Source organism: Equus caballus, chromosome 22 (genome assembly GCF_041296265.1).
Source record: "Equus caballus isolate H_3958 breed thoroughbred chromosome 22, TB-T2T, whole genome shotgun sequence".
NCBI classification, from domain to species: Eukaryota; Metazoa; Chordata; class Mammalia; order Perissodactyla; family Equidae; genus Equus; species Equus caballus.
In genome coordinates this window covers 11,239,052-11,255,922 of record NC_091705.1, presented here as the reverse complement: position 1 = coordinate 11,255,922, position 16,871 = coordinate 11,239,052, and the positions used below count along the sequence as shown (strand labels likewise).

At 39.2% G+C, this 16,871-nt stretch overlaps 1 protein-coding gene across 5 annotated transcripts in view; it reads left to right on the top strand.

Moving 5' to 3' along the window:
* Positions 1-11,518, top strand: part of NDUFAF5 (NADH:ubiquinone oxidoreductase complex assembly factor 5) — a 31,927-nt gene extending 20,409 nt beyond the window's left edge. For 4 of the 5 annotated variants that reach the window (XM_023626104.2, XM_023626107.2, XM_070247222.1 and 1 more), the window contains 4 exons: positions 2,864-2,924; positions 10,717-10,800; positions 11,151-11,233; positions 11,407-11,518. In XM_023626104.2, coding sequence (XP_023481872.2) covers positions 2,864-2,924; positions 10,717-10,800; positions 11,151-11,233; positions 11,407-11,499 — 321 coding nt within the window. In that variant the 3' untranslated portion in view covers positions 11,500-11,518. Of the gene's footprint in view, positions 1-2,863; positions 2,925-8,144; positions 8,242-10,716; positions 10,801-11,150; positions 11,234-11,406 lie in introns of all 5 variants that reach the window. The other variant, XR_011430798.1, reaches the window with a different exon arrangement.
* The last annotated feature ends 5,353 nt before the right edge of the window (positions 11,519-16,871 follow it).

Below are 16,871 nucleotides of genomic sequence, written 5' to 3'. Positions count from 1 at the left end.
CTAAAAACGTTTAACCTGAGGGGCCAGCCCAGTGGCATAGTGATTAAGTTTGTGCACTCCGCTTTGGCTGCCTGGGGTTCACGGGTTCAGATCCCAGGCACAGACCTACACACCACTCATCAAGCCATACTGTGTTGGCATCCCACATACAAGATAGAGGAAGATTGATATGGATGTTAGCTCAGGGACGATCCTCCTCAAGCAAAAAGAGGAAGATTGGCAGTAGGTGTTAGTTCAGGGCCAATCTTCCTCACCAAAAAAAAAACAAAAGAAGAAGTTTAACCTGACATTATAGTGTTTAAAAGCCTACATTTCTGTTAATTGGGAGATCTATTAATTCAGAATATCTTCCATATTCTTCTCCAAAAATGAGCTGAATGACTCAAACATTAATATAATACAAAAATATTGATGTAGAGCCTTCTTTATAGTGTGTGAAATTAGAGAGTTGCTGATTTAATAATAAATCTATACAAATTTATTCCTCTTTTAAGACATATACAGTGTCTCTAAAGTGCTGTATTAGCATTGTATGCTAATTCATTTTCTAAAACTCCCATCCAAAAAAGCTTTTATATAATAGATTATACAGGTTTATGTTGCATATGACATATGGCAATGGATTTTTATTTTTAAAGTGAAATCAAGTCAAATTAACATAATATATTTATGTTTATATAGCCCTCTTAGTGAATTATTTTCAGAGTTAATTGGCATTCTAAATGAAGCTCATTTCTTTTAGAGTAGAGCTGCCAGTCTAGTATATTAGGAGAGAACAGCAGATGTGGTTCATCTTAATTGAGAAGGCTTTTGACAAAGCTATTGTGGCACTCTTTTGACTGAGATGTGCTTGTAGTTGGTTTCACTGAAGATGTTTTTTCCCCCAAAAGATATTGCTTAATGACTAGGTATCAGTCTGGAAGGAATTTTGTTTTTAATCTTAGGATCTCTTTTTAAAAATAGTTAATTAATGTAGAAGAGTACATAGAAGAAATAAGTGGGCTGCCCAGGATGATCTTATAAAAAGTGCACACACAACCTGATCCATGTATACATTTTTAAAAAAAGGAAATAAGAAAATGTACAGAGAGAATGAGATAAATAGAGCAGGTCTAAGGTGAAAGCGGTCTCCTCCTCCTGATTTCTGACAGCCGTCCCCTCCCCAAAGATGGCCTTTGTTAACTGTCTTGCACATCCTTTCAGAACAGTTTTTCCATGTAGACCAGAATATAGTTATATAGCTAACCTCCATATGCAATAATATATACACTCTTGTTTTTCCTCTATGTACTCTTTTGATTTTTTAAGTCAATAATATATCTTGGAAATCTCCTTCTACAAATATTTATCTCCCACATTCTTTTTTAACACATGTATAGTATTTCATTGAATAGATACACTTTATTTAACCATTTCTCAAATGGACATTTAGATTGTTTCCAGTTTTTTTGTTTTTTTTTACTCATTCAAGCAATGCTGCAATGAATTTCCTTTCACATAATCTTGGCACATCTGTCAGGCCAGTTTCTAGCAATGGAATTGCTGGGTCAAAGAATCTGTGCATTTCAAATTTTGATGATAAAGTCAAATTACTCTCCAAAAGGTATCATAAATTTACATGCCCCATCAGCAATGTATGAAAGTTCCTGCTTATATTTTTGTTTTGTATCACTAAGGTTAAAAACAAAATAAAGATAACTGGTCATTTTGTTTTGCATTTCTTTAGGAATTAGAATGGGTGTTTTTGATGTGTTCTTTTGGGTTTTGTACTTGATTCTGTGCAACATTAAAGTCTAAAATTGGGAAGAATAGTTAACACATTAGGTAAAGTTACAGAACGTAAATCTAGACACTTCAAAAGTGGTTAGTGCAAAGAAGATGAAGTTTGAGATACACGCAGCTTTTTGATAGCAAACTTGAAAAAAAAGAAGTATGTATCCTGTATTTAGGGCTAGTTTTCAATATAGACAAACTCCTACATCTTAGTGCTTAACACAGAATTTTATCATATCACAGCCCCGCGCTGGCTAGGCAGCCTGTCTCCATCTTGTAGTTGTGCCATGTGGCCTTTGCATACTCTAAGGTCACCACTGCAGAAGAGATAGCCTGGAAAAGGCTCATTAGCTCTTTACCAACTTGCTTACCCCCACCCCTTTTCTTTGGCCATCAGTAATGTCTGTTTCGGGCTGGAAAGTGTCAAGGAACACCTGGATATTTGGGGAGCATCAGTGGTCTCTGCCACTGTACTAATAGTAAATTCCTGTATCAGTCTTCAAAAGGGGTAGGGCATCATTAACCAATAGTCATTTGAAAAATAGTGTATATGCCAGTAGTGTGCCCACCCCCTAAACAAGCCAATGCAGTATTGCCGCATTATTAGAAGTAGAATGAATCTTGGGAGATGACCCTGTTTGGCTTGATTCTGGATGCCACATTTTAAGAGAGACTGATGTTGCCGATGTACAGAGAAACGTAGTCAGAACATGTAAGAATCCATAAATTTTGTCTAGAAATTAACCCCCATCCCTAGAAAATTATGGTGTTTTGGGAGACTTTTCAAAGACTTGAAGAAGAGGGTAATGGTTTGCAGAATACAGAATAGACTTCCTCTGTGTTGTTCCCAAGGAGAAAACTGGAACCAATTGATGGAATTTTAGGAAGATTTCTCATAGAATAGTGAATATTTATTCTGCAATTTGAAATCTTCATAAATCAAGCACAAGCCAGATGACATCTGTGAAGAATGTTGTAAGGAAGATCCCTTTACCGTGAAAGGTTGGTCTGGTAATCTCTACGACCTCTTTTCAAATCTGGATTTTTTGTGATGATTGTCAAATGAATATTCCTTTTTCTTTGTAAATAGGACACTGATGAAATTCAAGTTAACTATCCTGGAATGTTTGAATTGATGGAAGATTTACAAGGTAAGACACTTTAAAGGATTTTTAGACTCCATTTAAGAGTAATATTTTGAGAGCTGACTCTGGCAGGCACTGGGGGTAAGCATTAGGGATATTCTGGGTAAGGAGAAAGCAGACTGTCTTCATGGAGCTTCTAATATAAAATGGGCAAAGCGGACATCAGGCAGCTGCCACAAAGATAAATGTTAAATTAGAATTGTGGTAAGTGCCGTGATGTAGAGGTTCATAGTGCTGTGACTGCCTATAAAAGGATGGCAGGACTCTCTTGAAGGGAGCATCTGAAGATGATTGAACACACCAGTGACTTCTTCCAGCAACAGTTGGCAGCTCAAGTCCAAGCACAAGAAAGCAGCAGGTAGTTGGGTTAGTTTAGGAGTGAGGTTTGTAAAAGGGATAGGTCCTGGTCAGAGAGAGTCGATGAAGTCTTGTCTGAGGAAGTGATGATTGTGTTCTGAAAAAATGAAGATGAGGTAACTAGGTGAAGAAGGGAGGGAAGTGAGTCACAGGCAAGGAGAGTAGCATGTGCAAAGGCCCTGTTGCAAGAAAGAGCATGGCAGAAACTGAAAGAAGGGCATTTTGGCTAGACTACAGGGAGTAAAAAAGAAGAGTTAAGTGATTAAACTAGTAGGTAGATGGGGACCAGAGATCATGCAGTAGGGTCACATAGTCCTTGTTAAAATTATGTGTCTTTATCTTAAAACAACCTTTGAGGCAGTTTAATGAGAAGAGGGTAGGAGGGGGTTCAGATGTCAGATTTGTATTTTGAAAAGAATGGATTGACAGGTAAACTCGTAGGGAGACTTATTGCTGTAAAGCTCTGTGAGAAATGATAGTAATTTGGACTAAGGTGGTGGCAATGGAGAAGGAGAAGTGAATGCATTCTACGGATATTTAGAAGGTAAATTTGACAGTTGCTGGTAGATTATATGTGGGCCAATGTAGGGGAAAGACATTTCAAACATAACTGCTGTGCCCACATAACCAGATACCGGGTGCCCTTCATTGATCAGGAAACAGTTGAAGAAGACCAAGTATGGGCAGGGACAGCTCATATTTGGGTATGTTGGGTTTAAAGCGCTTTTGAAATATCTGAGAGGAGTTGTCAAATAGGCAGTTGGGTATGTGGGTCTATAGCTTAGAGGAGGCAACTGGCCTGGTTAAAAATTGTGACTCATTTGTGAATAGGTAGTATTTGAAGCAATTGCCTAGAGCAAGAGCATGGAGGGAGAAGAGAAAGTGGCCTGGTATTGATCCTTTAGGAACCTAATGTATAGTGACTGCATAAAAGAAGGAGGAACCTGCAAAGAGACTGAGAAGGTATAGACAGCAAGGTATTAAGGAGAAACAGCAAAAAAGTCTAGAATTGCCTAAACCAAGGGAAAGAGTTCAAAACAAAGATGCATCAAATGCTGCTGAGAAGCAAGATACATACTGAAAAGAAAATCCACTAGATTTAGGAACAAGGTCATTGGTGACAGTGGTGGGAGCTCTTGTTGGAGTTATGGGAGTAGATGTAATGGGAGTAGGATGAGGACTAAGTAGAAGGTGAGGGGCTGGAGACAGAAAATAGCTACTATTCTCTCAAGAAGTTTGACTGTGAAGAGATGTGAGATGGAAAGGTTCCAGGTGTCAGAGGGGGTGAGGTTTTTATTTTGTCTTCTCTTAAGATGTGAATTTATTTAACTGCTGATTGGAAGAATCTAAGTGCTTCCATGGAAGTGACTCTAGAAGGGAGAGAAGAGATGTCAAATAGCTGAGAAGGTGGAAGGGGCTGAGATACGAAGACCTGGGGGAGGGATTGACCTTGGATAAAGGGAGGGGAGACTTACAGAAGGAACGAGGGAGGGTTAGTGCCACTGGACGTAGGTGTTTATGTCTGATAGCAGGAAGTTCCCATCTAATGGATCTGTTTTCTTTGTCAAACAGAAAATAGGGTCATATACTGAGAATGAAAAGATCAGAGGTTTATGAATGGAGTGGAGCGGATTTGAAATAGTCATTGTAGAGAATAGGAAGCTGAATTGATCAGGGAAAGTTATAAAATTTGAAGGGTGCATCTGAAGTTGGTCAAACGCATCTGTGACTTTATCCAACAATAGTTGGTAGCTTAGGACAAGGCACAAAACAGATAGTTGGGTTAGTTTGAATTGGGGCTTTGCTCGTTGAAAGTGACAAAAAGACAAAGACAAAAGATAATTCCAAGAGTGTAGTTGAAATAATAGCCCAAAGAATCTGAGCTGGAAGAAAGAGGAAGTAGGGGAAAAAAAAAAAAGAATGCGCTAATGGATTGGGAGAAAGCAGAGGAGATGTGCACAAGCGATCCCAGGGTGGTCAGAGAATGATCATGATTAAAGTACCTGAACACGCTTGAAGGACAGGAGAATATGGTCAGAAAATGGGACATTAGAATTGAGGATTTTGAAAGTGAAGCAGTTACAAGTGATAACTCAGTCTCGGACATGTGACATGTGTGATGGCAGAGGTGGAGTGATGGAGAAGTCCATTAGTGAGGAAGAGACTAAAAAATCTTAGAGGCTGTGGTACTTGATGGTTATTAACACTGAAGTCACCAGAATGGTGGCAGGACTTGGTGCACAGAGGGAAACTGAGCCAGGTGCCAAACCTTTTGATGAAAGAAGGGGGACTAGGAACCTGATGTCACAGCAAGCAGGAATGAGAGAGGGTTATGGCCAAATGGTATGGATCTCAGCTGGGCAAGGGTTTTTAATAGGGTGGAGAAGTAATGGCCTGAAGAGGCTTTGAGGAGCAAGAGGAACACACACCCCACTTCCTATCGCTAAAGAGGTGAGCTATGCGAAAGTAAACTTCTACTGAGAGAACTACTGGAGAAGGGATTTTTCTCAAAGGAGAGGCTCAGTTTACCTCAGGAGAGTTTATGAGGTTATTTTTGTATTACACAAATGGCACAGACAGTTTTGATGAATGGGGGAAGCTGAATGGATTAAAGGTGTCTTCTATGAAACTGGAACTACACTTACGTAGGGGAGCCTTAATTTGGATCCCGAAAAGTTAATAAGATGATTTATAGTTTTTCATGAGCATTGTTGGACTTGCTTCTCTCAATAGCCCTCTGGTAACTACTTTATCCCTGTATTGCAAGAAAGAAAAATTAGGCCCAAAGAGAATACTTGTCTGTTAGTGGAAGAATTAGGTGCCAAACTCTTGCCTTCTTGACTCCTGCTCTAGCACTCTGTTAACTGACTCTGCTGTTTTTTTGTAGCTACTCATTTGTAACAGATCCATTTTACCCATTATCTAGCCTCCTCTGAGTACGGTGCTTCTGTCAACTTTGCAAGAGGAAAGAAGTGTAGCTGAAAACTTAACTATTGTAGTTACTTTTCATTCATTATAGTTTAATACAGGGATTGGCAGCCTTAGCATGCATGCCCAAGATGACAGGGGACCAATAATAAATCACATACTGCCTCCCCAGTGCTGCCCCGAGCACTTGGTTCCCCCTGATATAATCACAGAGCCCCTTCACCTGAAGACTTGAGAGATGGTGGTGGGCTGGTGATTTATCATTCAGACTCTAGTGATAAAAATATTTTCCAAATACACCATTTGCTTTTGTTCTGCTGTAAAATAAATCCTGCACTCATGATTCATTTCAAGAAAGAAAAAAGAAAGAGGCTAGAAATTAGACCTATCAATTGGAAAAGGTTACTGCCCACTGATTTAAAAATATAGTTTTTACCCTGTTCTAGGTGCGATTCTGTGAGGTTTTCTAATATCCTAATTTTATAGATGAGCAAATTGAAACATTGAGAAGTTATGTATCTTGTCCATGGTTTCACTAAATCTGGAGTTATAACTTGAATCCAGAGTCTTATACTGCATTCAGTGAAGATAGCATAGATCTCTAGTAAAATGCACTAATCTGAAGTGTATAGCTGCTTGTATTTTTAACCACTAGCCAAACCAATGTATATAATATTTCCAGCCCTCCGAAGGTTGCCTCCTGCCCCTTCCCAGTTGATGACCCCCTCTTCCCTTAAGGGTTTTAAATAGGTCATTATTTTGAAGAACAGTTGCCTAATATTTACCTTTAAGAGGCTTTGCCAGTGCTTGTCTTATTTTTACTGTAACACCTTTTACATAAATCGTGTGTTTTAGTCTTTGATACTTCTTTATCCTTAGGAGGATTAAGAGGAATTATCTAAAGATAATTTGTAAAAGTGATATTTAACTAGGTAGATATAAACATTAACTGGTTGATTTTGTATTCATTCACTTGCCATTTACTGAGCATCTACCACTGAGCCAGTGATGGAAATACATAGTTCCTGATCTCAGGGAGCTTATGCTCTAGTAGAGAGAAAGAGAGACTTAGGATAGACAGACATACGCATTTAACTGTAAAATGAGATCATTGTTTTATAAGCACAGGGAGAAACGCAAGAGAAAAAGTCCCTAAATCTGCTTAGGGAGTGAGGGGTGCTTTTGTGGAAGAGGCAGCATCTAAGCTAAAATGAGTTTGCCAGGAGAATGAACAGGTGGGTGCAGGTTGGGGGGGGGAGGGGCGGGGTGGAGAAGACATTGCATTCCAAGCCAAGGAAATGGGTTGTGTAAAATGATAGAGATGTAAGAGGATACATATTTCCTTTACTTTCCTAGTTAGGAAGTGTACAGTAAGTCACTATTGGTTGAACATGTAGATTGGGGAGCTGATGGAAAGTGATGCGGGATAGTCCATCAGAGGCTTCTAGATTCTATCAGGTGAGCCTTGTAGTGTCTTGGAAGAATTTTGCACAGAGAAGAGACAGTCGGGTTAGTGTGTTAGAGAGTTCACCCTCCAGTGTTGTTTATGAGGCATATCTTATGAGGAAGGTAAGACTAGAACTATCATGGTTAACTTCTTGCTACACATCAGGAAATTGAGGCACAGAAAGAAGTAACTTGCCCAGGATGACGTATTTAGAAAGTGGTAGAGCCAGGATTTAAGGCTAGCGTAGCAGCCTGACTCAGATCCTGAAATCTCAACCATTCTACTGTGAAAAGGTCAGCGGCAACTGAGATGGGAAGAAGAGTGATCGGGGATGATGGGAGGAGCAGAGGAGCTTGGGACATTTTCAGGTGTGGTGCTTTGCAGACTGGAAGATACTACCTTCAAATTGGTTTTGGTAGCTCACATTATGTTACACTTTTTTCTTGATGGTTGTGGTGTTTCTCATTTAAGCTGCCATTATTATTAATTCACAGAAAACAGTCCAGAACGTTGACCTAATTTTACAAAACAAGTTGCATATCAGCTGATGAATGCATGAAAAGTTTTGGAGGCTTTCACAGTAGTTTTAAGGTAAGTTCAGTTATTTTTTTAGACAATACTCAGTATTGTTCCTAGTAAACCGTAATAAATTAGACTTTTTTATAAGCAGTTGAACTTACCCTTAAAAACACTGTGAGAGTCTTAATTACCTGCTTCCCAGATTTTTCTGTTATCCCAAAGCCCAGAGCTGGTCAGAAGTCCCCCAATGTGTTTCCCATGTGGTCTTCAGTAAAGGTCTACCATGATGCATCATGAAGTATTATCATTCCATTTTGAAGATGATAAAACTGAGTTTAATAGAGGTTAAATGACTTTGCCCCAGGTTACCTAAGAATCAGAACTGGGATTGTGATCCCAAAGTCTAGACTCTTTGCACCACATTACACTGCTCCTTCCACAAGGAGAAGGGAAATTTGATATGGCTGTGCACTTCTCTTGTGAGAGAAGGGAAGTTTGATGTGCTTTGTACTTCTCTTGCTCTCCCTAGCAGCAGAATTTCTAACTATGCTGTACAGTAGTGCTCTTGAATTTCTGTCTCAGAAAGAGTATTATGCCGAATAATCTTAATTAGTATATCCTAATGCCAGTTATTTAGAAGGCATTTTAAAATTTCTAGTGCAGTAAATATTTACATTAAAAAAATTATGGGGCTGGCCCCATGGCATAATGATTAAGTTTGGCATACTCCACTTCAGTGGCCTGGGTTTGCTGGTTCAGATCCTGCACATAGACCTACACCACTTGTCAGCCATGCTGTGGTGGCGACCCACCTGTAAAGTGGAGGAAGATTGGCACAGATGCTAGCTCAGGACTAATCTTCCTGAGCAAAAAAAAAAAAAATCTGTTTTCCATTGGTGTTGCCTCTATTAATGTGTAAGTCTGTCATAGCAAGGGCAGTTAAGCAGAAATGAAAGCACCACAGCCATCATCAAGAATAGACTCTTCCAATATGAGTTCCAGTTTACCTCTGATCTCTTCATATAGTTGATACTCACTATGTAGGAGAATGTTTTTAAATTAGATTATGTAATGAGTCTAAAATGTTAGCATTAGAAGCCTTTAGAGATCATCTAGTCTGACCACCTTACAGACCCAGAGCGATTGGTCTAAGAGTATCTGTCTGCTCGTGATAACAAGAATAAGAACATCCTTCTTCTTCATGATGATTAATCTACTAGTTTGTATGTCTATTGTTCATCATGAATTGGGGCTCTTATACTCACAGGTTGCGGGACATGGCTTTTAGTATCAGAGAACTATTATTTTAGGGAAGAATAGGAACCTTTTGGGATTGGAAAGAAGAAAAAGGGTTACTTATTACAGCTAATTTGTTGATTGTTTTTAATAAGGTCGTTAAAAACTTGGGAGATTATTTTTAAGCTTCTAAAGTTTGTTTCTTTTGTCAAAGTAGAAAACCAAAACTAAGAAACTGATTTTTGATCATGTATATTGAGAATAAATATAAAAGATTTTACTTTTGAAACTTTTAATTTTGCAGACTAGTTTAAAATAAGGCCATTCAAAGTAATTTTAAGTATATGCATAAAGAAAAATCAAATATACAACACTAATTTTTAATGAACAATAGAATAATGTTAACCTAGCTTGTAGCTACCAGCTGGAGGGAAAGAAATCTAAAGATAAATTTTAAAACATTAAGAGAAGTGCCCCTGGGTTGGCCCCGGTGGCCTAGTGGTTAAGCACAGAGGTGTGCTCTGCTTTGGCCGCGTGGGTTTGGTTCCTGGGCGTGGACCCACACCATTTGTCTGTCAATGGCCATGCTGTGACAGTGGCTCACATAGAAAATAGAGAAAGATTCACAACAGTTGTTAGCTCAGGGTGAATCTTCCTCAGCCAAAAAAAGAGGAAGTTTGGCTACAGATGTTAGCTCAGGGCGAATCTTCCTCAACAACAACAAAAAAAGTGCCCCTGAAAAGAATGCACATAGTCTTTCTTAATCTGAGATTGGTAAAATATTGTAAAATCTGAAACACATCGTAGTTTTGGTACTTTCTAAGGAGTCTCAAAGCCCTCTTTCAAGTTTCATGATCTTGCTTACATTTATGGCTTAGAAGGAGTGAGGCATTGTAGCAGTGTCCTGTCTTCCTTCGAAGGGCAGCTGAAAGGGACATAAAATGTGACATCCTTGGAAAGGCACTTGCCAGTTTTTGATGACTCCCCTGGAGGGCCAGTCGCCTTGCTTTTGCTCAGCTGGCTTCCTAATTTAGACCACTGCTGGCAAGTAAAGTGTGTTTGTGGGGCTTGCCGCCTGAAGTTTGACTTCTTCACTTGTCTTAATATCCAGAAGCTTCAAGTAATTTGCCTTAGAGTCACTAAGAAGCCTAGCTACAATCTGAGAGGGAAATGAGACTATTTAGGTTATTTTATGTGACTATTAGAGAATAGAGGTGGGTATACTGTTGGATGAGATGAGTTAAATCTGTGATATTGAGCTGCTCAGGGTATTTGCTGAGTTATCAGAAACTGCCTGTGGTGTGTTTTTAGGTATGGGGGAGAGCAACTGTGCTTGGAATAGGAAAGCCCTGCTGCACCGAAACACGATGCTGGCGGCCGCAGCGGTGTACGGAGGTAAGGGGGCTGCCCCTGCTCTCCACGTCAGCCTCCTGAGGAACTTGTGTCCCATGATGTTTATCCCTTCAAATTGCCAGTGCTTTTTCCTTTTTTGTTAAGGCGCCATCAGATTTCTTGTCCTTCCTTTCAAAACACAGATCCTGTAGCTCCGTATCCTTTTTCCAAACAGCCCTTACTATTTCCTGACTGTCCTCTTCTCAGGGGTGAGGATTTGTCATGTGAGACGTTCTCAGGATCCTACAAGTATCCTAATACCCAGTTCTCTTTGGAGGAGATGACTTTTATTGAGCAGATTTTTTTTTCTACTTGCCTTTTTTTCAGACTTTAACCCTTATTTGTCTTTATAGAAATGTACAGAAATGAGGATGGTTCGGTACCTGCCACATACCAGATCTATTACATGATAGGATGGAAATACCATGATTCACAGGTAACATTATTAAGACAAATCACTTTTCTTAGTGGGTTCATGTTTCTATTTACTTTTTATTGTTTATTTACTTAGGGTGGGGAATTTGTTGTTAACATAAGACAGCATTAAGGGGTTTAATTAGAGCTGTATATTTACTTATTTCTAATATCTTTAATCTTTATCATTTTCAGGCAAGACCAGCTGAAAGAGGTTCGGCAACTGTATCATTTGGAGAGCTAGGGAAAATAAACAGTCTTATGTCCCAAGAGAAAAAATCACAATAAATATTTTATTCAATGGTAATGTAGTCCAGAATTTTCATCAGAGATGAGTAACTTTCATATCTAAAATTATTATATTTTGAAGCAAGAAGCTTACATAAGCCATTTCCTAGCAGACTTTTCTAATAATTAGAATACCTAACACTACATCTATATTTAGTAACCATTTCAGTGTCACGTGGTTTCTGTTTTCTTATGGATACTGTTATGTAGTGATTTGAGTGCCTTATTTGCAGATTCAGCCCAAAAAGCAAGAAGATATTTCTTTGAAAAATCCACAAATATGTTCATATATATAAATGCCTGAGTGGATGGAAAAACATTACTCATGCTGACATTTTGTCCCTTTTTCCTTTTCTTATCTTTTGTTATTTCTGTGAGAGGACCATAGCCATGGAGATGAGGGGAAGGACAAGTTGGTAGGTTCTTTAGAGTTCTGGCTCATTTAGAATAAAAACATAGCCTTTTTATAATGACTACTTTAAGGTACTACAGCCAAAATTATTTGTCACACTGTCTTTGTCATGAAGAGACAGAGGATGATGTGCCTCCCCGGAGCTATTATGTCGTTTTGTACTTTACAAGAGTGGCTCTTTATTGAATCTTTCCTCACCTTTTTTTTTTAAAGCATCTGAATTCTAATTATTATTTCTTTTTTACCTCCGTGATCTGGGCAGCACCCCTGTGGTTTTACACCCCCTCTCTACCTTAGGTAGGAAGAAAACATTTTAAGGAATTACAAAGGTAAAATCACGTGTAAAGGTATCTACACAGTGAGGAAAAGTGCTGTTTGCTGTTTGGCTTTCCTTTGTCATTTCAGGCCTTTGGCACTGTTACTCTAGTCAAAGTCCACTGTCCCATTGTCATCTAGTAGTGATCAAAATTATTTGGAAGTAGTCAAGCTCAGAACAGGTGGGAAGAAGGTGGTGGTGAGGAAGCAGGGAGGAAGCTGGGAAGCACACAAGAGTGAGTGCCAGGTCTGTTTTCACCAGTCAGTGGCCAGCTGTTTGCTGCCCTTTCCATTTAACCAGGCACGGCCCCGGCCTCCTCTTCAGCCTTCGGTAAGTTGCTATCATATTTGCTTCTTTCTCTCCCGCTAACCCTCCCTACCTCTACCCTATGAGCACCAAGCTCTTCCCAGGTAGGGGCTGTGTCTGCCTGGTACATTGCATAGTGCTTTGCACATAGTAGATAGTCAGTTACATTTTGAATTAACTTAAATTATGTGAAAAACATACCCTTTGAAAGACTAAGTTACAGTTAAAAAACAGTTTTATAGGAGAAAAAGAAATTATTGCTGTCTTCAGTTAGGAAATTCATCGATATTAGAAATTAGGATATTCTTCATAGCTTTTTTTTTTATTTTGTCTTTGTTCTTAACACAAAGGAAAAGAATACTTAGGATATAGAATTTGGGGAAGTTTTTTTAAGCTTAATTTTCAGAAATTGAAGGGAGAAGAGAACAAAAAAAAAACACCTATGTATTAAAGTGCAAAGTGATGACTGAGGAATGGATAAATTCCATGGTGTCTGTGTTTCCTAAAGGACGTGTTTATATGCATTAACATTTGTTTTTGAAGAATGCATACAAAATTTTTAAGTGGTTATTGCTCAAAAAATGGACTGAGGAACTGGGCGTTGCTGCATCTGTCATCATGTTTGAATGTCTGTCGGGTGCAGGAGGTGAGCAGAAACTAAGAGGGAGACTTGTACTTTTCACTTTTTAACTTTCTGCAGATTTTGAAGTTTCTTAACAAGGATGTTACCTTTGCTTATTTCATGCCAACAGTGAATATGTGGATGTTTGGGTGGGGCTGGGGAGGACTCTACCCTGGGCTATTTCAAAAATAAGCTCCATTGGTTTAAAAAAATAAAGAAGAGAAAAATTAACACAACTAATTGAGGATACTTAATATTTAACGTGACTGACAATAGTAAAATTATTTATTTTAATGTGAGTGGCAGTAGTAAAATTATTTTTTTAGTTAATTTCTGCTTGAAATATCTATCCAGCTTTAATTGTTTGGAACCCTCAGGAAATTCATTTTTCTGAATAACCATGTTTTCCAAATGATTAAGAACTCATTCTTTTAAGCAACAAAGCTTTAAAAAATGTCTTATCAAAAAATATTTTTCAAAATGTGTTAACATTCTTAAACAGTGTATGGAACATAACCATTTCTTTATAACCACAGTTATTGTCATAAACTCAGGTTGTACTGCATTGATTGTACACTGACTGGCTCTAAGAATGATGTGGTTTGTTTTGTGTCTGTTTTCCAACACTTTCTTATTTGCTGTCAGTTGTCAATCTCAACAGCTTGTCAAAATTGAACTTCCTTGAGTTAGTTCTTCTTGCCCCTTCAGATCTGCTGTAAGATTAGGATTCAGACAAAGCTTTCTAGGACTAGTGTGTAAAGTAGGAAAGAAGAATGAGGTTCAGGAGAAGGACTCTCCTTTGGAGTAAAATGCATGGGCTTTACTGGTTCCCTTAAATCCTCATTGAGGTCCATGTGCCAGGCTTCCAATTCTTCTCTGCTCTTTTCATTGTCAGTCTAACGGAGCTTCAGTGTGTAGACACTGAGACATCTGTTGGCTGCTGGGAGACTTTTTGGATTATTTTTTGGTTCTTAGCAGTATTCCAGGTTGTTGGCCTGGAGAATTCCAGGGATGGCAGTGTATATGAACATTTATATTTGTAAAACAAAGATTGTTTGCTTTATAAAAGGAATTTCTGTAGGATTTGTTGAGGGGGAAGCTACCCATAGACATCAAGTATGTGGTATTGTGCAAAGTTGCACATCTGGAAGTGTGTAACTCATGAAGTATCTATGAAGCAAATTTTGTTTTTCAGTCCCTTTTAGTACCATTTTTATCCACTAGGTGGAAACAATTACAATATGGCCTGTACTGAGGACATGTACAGTTTTTATACTCAGCATATATCCCTTAAGTTAGGATGGAATAAAAGTATTTTACCATGGATCGACTTCTGTGTAGGAAAGAAATTGATATTAATAGATATTTGGGGAAAAGAAAGATACTTGGTGCATTGATTATTATTTTATTCCTTTATAAGTTGTTATTTAGCCTCTCTTGCCTAAGAAATGTTTTGAGCTTTTTGGGGGAGTTGGGGTTGGAGGGTGTTTTATTATTCTTTTTGTCTTTAATAACATGAAGCTCATCCTCAGGAAACTTATCATTAGTGGACCTGCCCTTCCAGAAATTGGTTTACTTTAATTCTCTGCCTGGATATTTGACAAGATATTTATCTTGCTGGTTTAAAAAAATTAATTAGAAAATAATGGAAGGTAGAGTGGACACTGGTAAGTTGTTGTTAGCAAATAAGGAAATAATGCTTTGGTATCTGTGGTAGTTTTAAAATCTATCCACAAATTCCTTGATATACTTCTTTCTAAGAGGTGGAGCTTTATTCCCTTCCCTTTGAGTACAGGCTGAATTTTAGTGATTCCCTTCCAACAAATAGAATATAGAAGTCATAGTGTGTCACTCCGAGAGAAGGTAAGAAAAAGGCATTGCTTCCCCTTTGCTCTGTCTGGGATCACTTGCTCTGGGAAAGGTAGCTGCCATATCATGAGGGAGGAACTGGCAGCACCTGTGTGAGGGAGCCATCCTTGAAGCAGATACTCCAACCCCAGTCTAACTTTCAGATGACTGCAGTTCCAGCTGACACCTTGACAGCAACCTCGTGAGAGACCCTGAGCCAGAACCACATAGCTAAGCCACTTCCAAACTTCTGACCCACAGAAACTGTGAGATAATAAATGTTCGTTGTATAAGCCACTATGTTTGGAGTAATTTGTTAACACAACAATAGATAACTACTATGCTCTCTTTGGGAAAAGTTGGGTGTCTAGGGTATGCTGAGTTGTTGCTTTAAGTCTAGGACATACCCTATTTATTTGAAATTAAGTAAAGTCAACATAAACTACCATTATTACATTTGTTCTCAGGGAAAACAGCCTGAAATACTCTTACCTTGAGGTTTGATTTCGTGGTATCTTGAAATAGAACTAACCTTTCAAGGTACATTTAGTAGACCTTTAATTGCATTTCCTAGGCATCTTAGGATCAATTATCTGGAAGCCTGACTGGAGTTAGTCCAAAATGAAGCCAGATAATTTGAGAAGATTGATCTTGAGAATTCAGTGAGCTAAACAACTGCATATGGTTTCCTCCATCAGTTACCTCTGCCTTAGCTGTTGAGTTATTCACTGCTCCTTATCAGGATGGACTGGTGACACTGCACATTGTTCCCAAGCTCTCAGATGAGCACAATGCTATGGAAATAGTTAAGAGCTTTTTAAAAGCCAGAGTTGATCCTGTCTTGCTAGCCATTGCTGAAACCAGTCAAAGGTCAACTGCCTACACTTTCAAAGTAGCAAATGGAGTCCAGCCAGTCCCTGAACTCCTTGTACAAGAACCTCATGCATGTGCTCAGGATGCCCGTTGCTAGCTCTGTCAGGAATAATCAGGAGCAATTCCAGATCTAAACGTTAGGAGTCTGTGTTTAGACTGGGATTGGGAAATTGGGGGAGGAGAATTCCAAAAGAGGACTTACTAGCCCTTGCTAAAGAAACTGGAAGTAGAGGGAGGGGCAGGGACTGGTAGTCGGGTGGTTGGGGATCAGTCCTGGCTCTGGTGGATCCTAACACTCAGGCAAACTCCATCTCTCTGACCTCAGGATTTTCATCTGTAAAATTACAGGTTTAGTACTTAGTGAGCCTCAAAGCCCACAGGCCTGCCTTCTGAGTTCCTGAGGGGCTTTTTCAAACATGTCCACCTTCCTTCTGTTGGTTGAGAATCATGGCCATAGGGAGCCCGTGTTATTGAGGGGAGCGTGGGACATCCCTCCACTGTGTTATGGTGGGAAAACGGCTGTGAGCTGTTGGGCAGGAGGATCTTAGGAGCATTCAGCCCGATCCTAGGATTTGGGTCCCAAGACAAAAGTAGACAGGCTTGCCCTCCCATCTTTACAGTTTCTCAGACTCCATGTTGACATTTGAAGACTTCTTTTCTTTGCAGAGTTAACTTGGGTTTCATCTGAGCATCAGTTTTGAGAAGGCAAGCACAGGGTGACTTGCCTTGGGTCCCCTGGTCTTAAAAGTGGTCCAGAATGCATTATTGCTGTAAGTTTCTGGGCCACAAAGGAAAGCCCCAGACCCTTACGTATTCAGCAGGGACTGCCTTCTACATTTCCCATGGGAGAAGACATTTTCTCATAGTTGTCAAGCAATCAGCATTTGGGAAGTGTTCCTGAACCTTGCAGAAAGTTCCCAGGTGACAAGGTCCTGAGTCCAGGTGACAAGGTCCTGAGTACAAATCATACCAGAATAGGAAATGCTCAGGCTTCA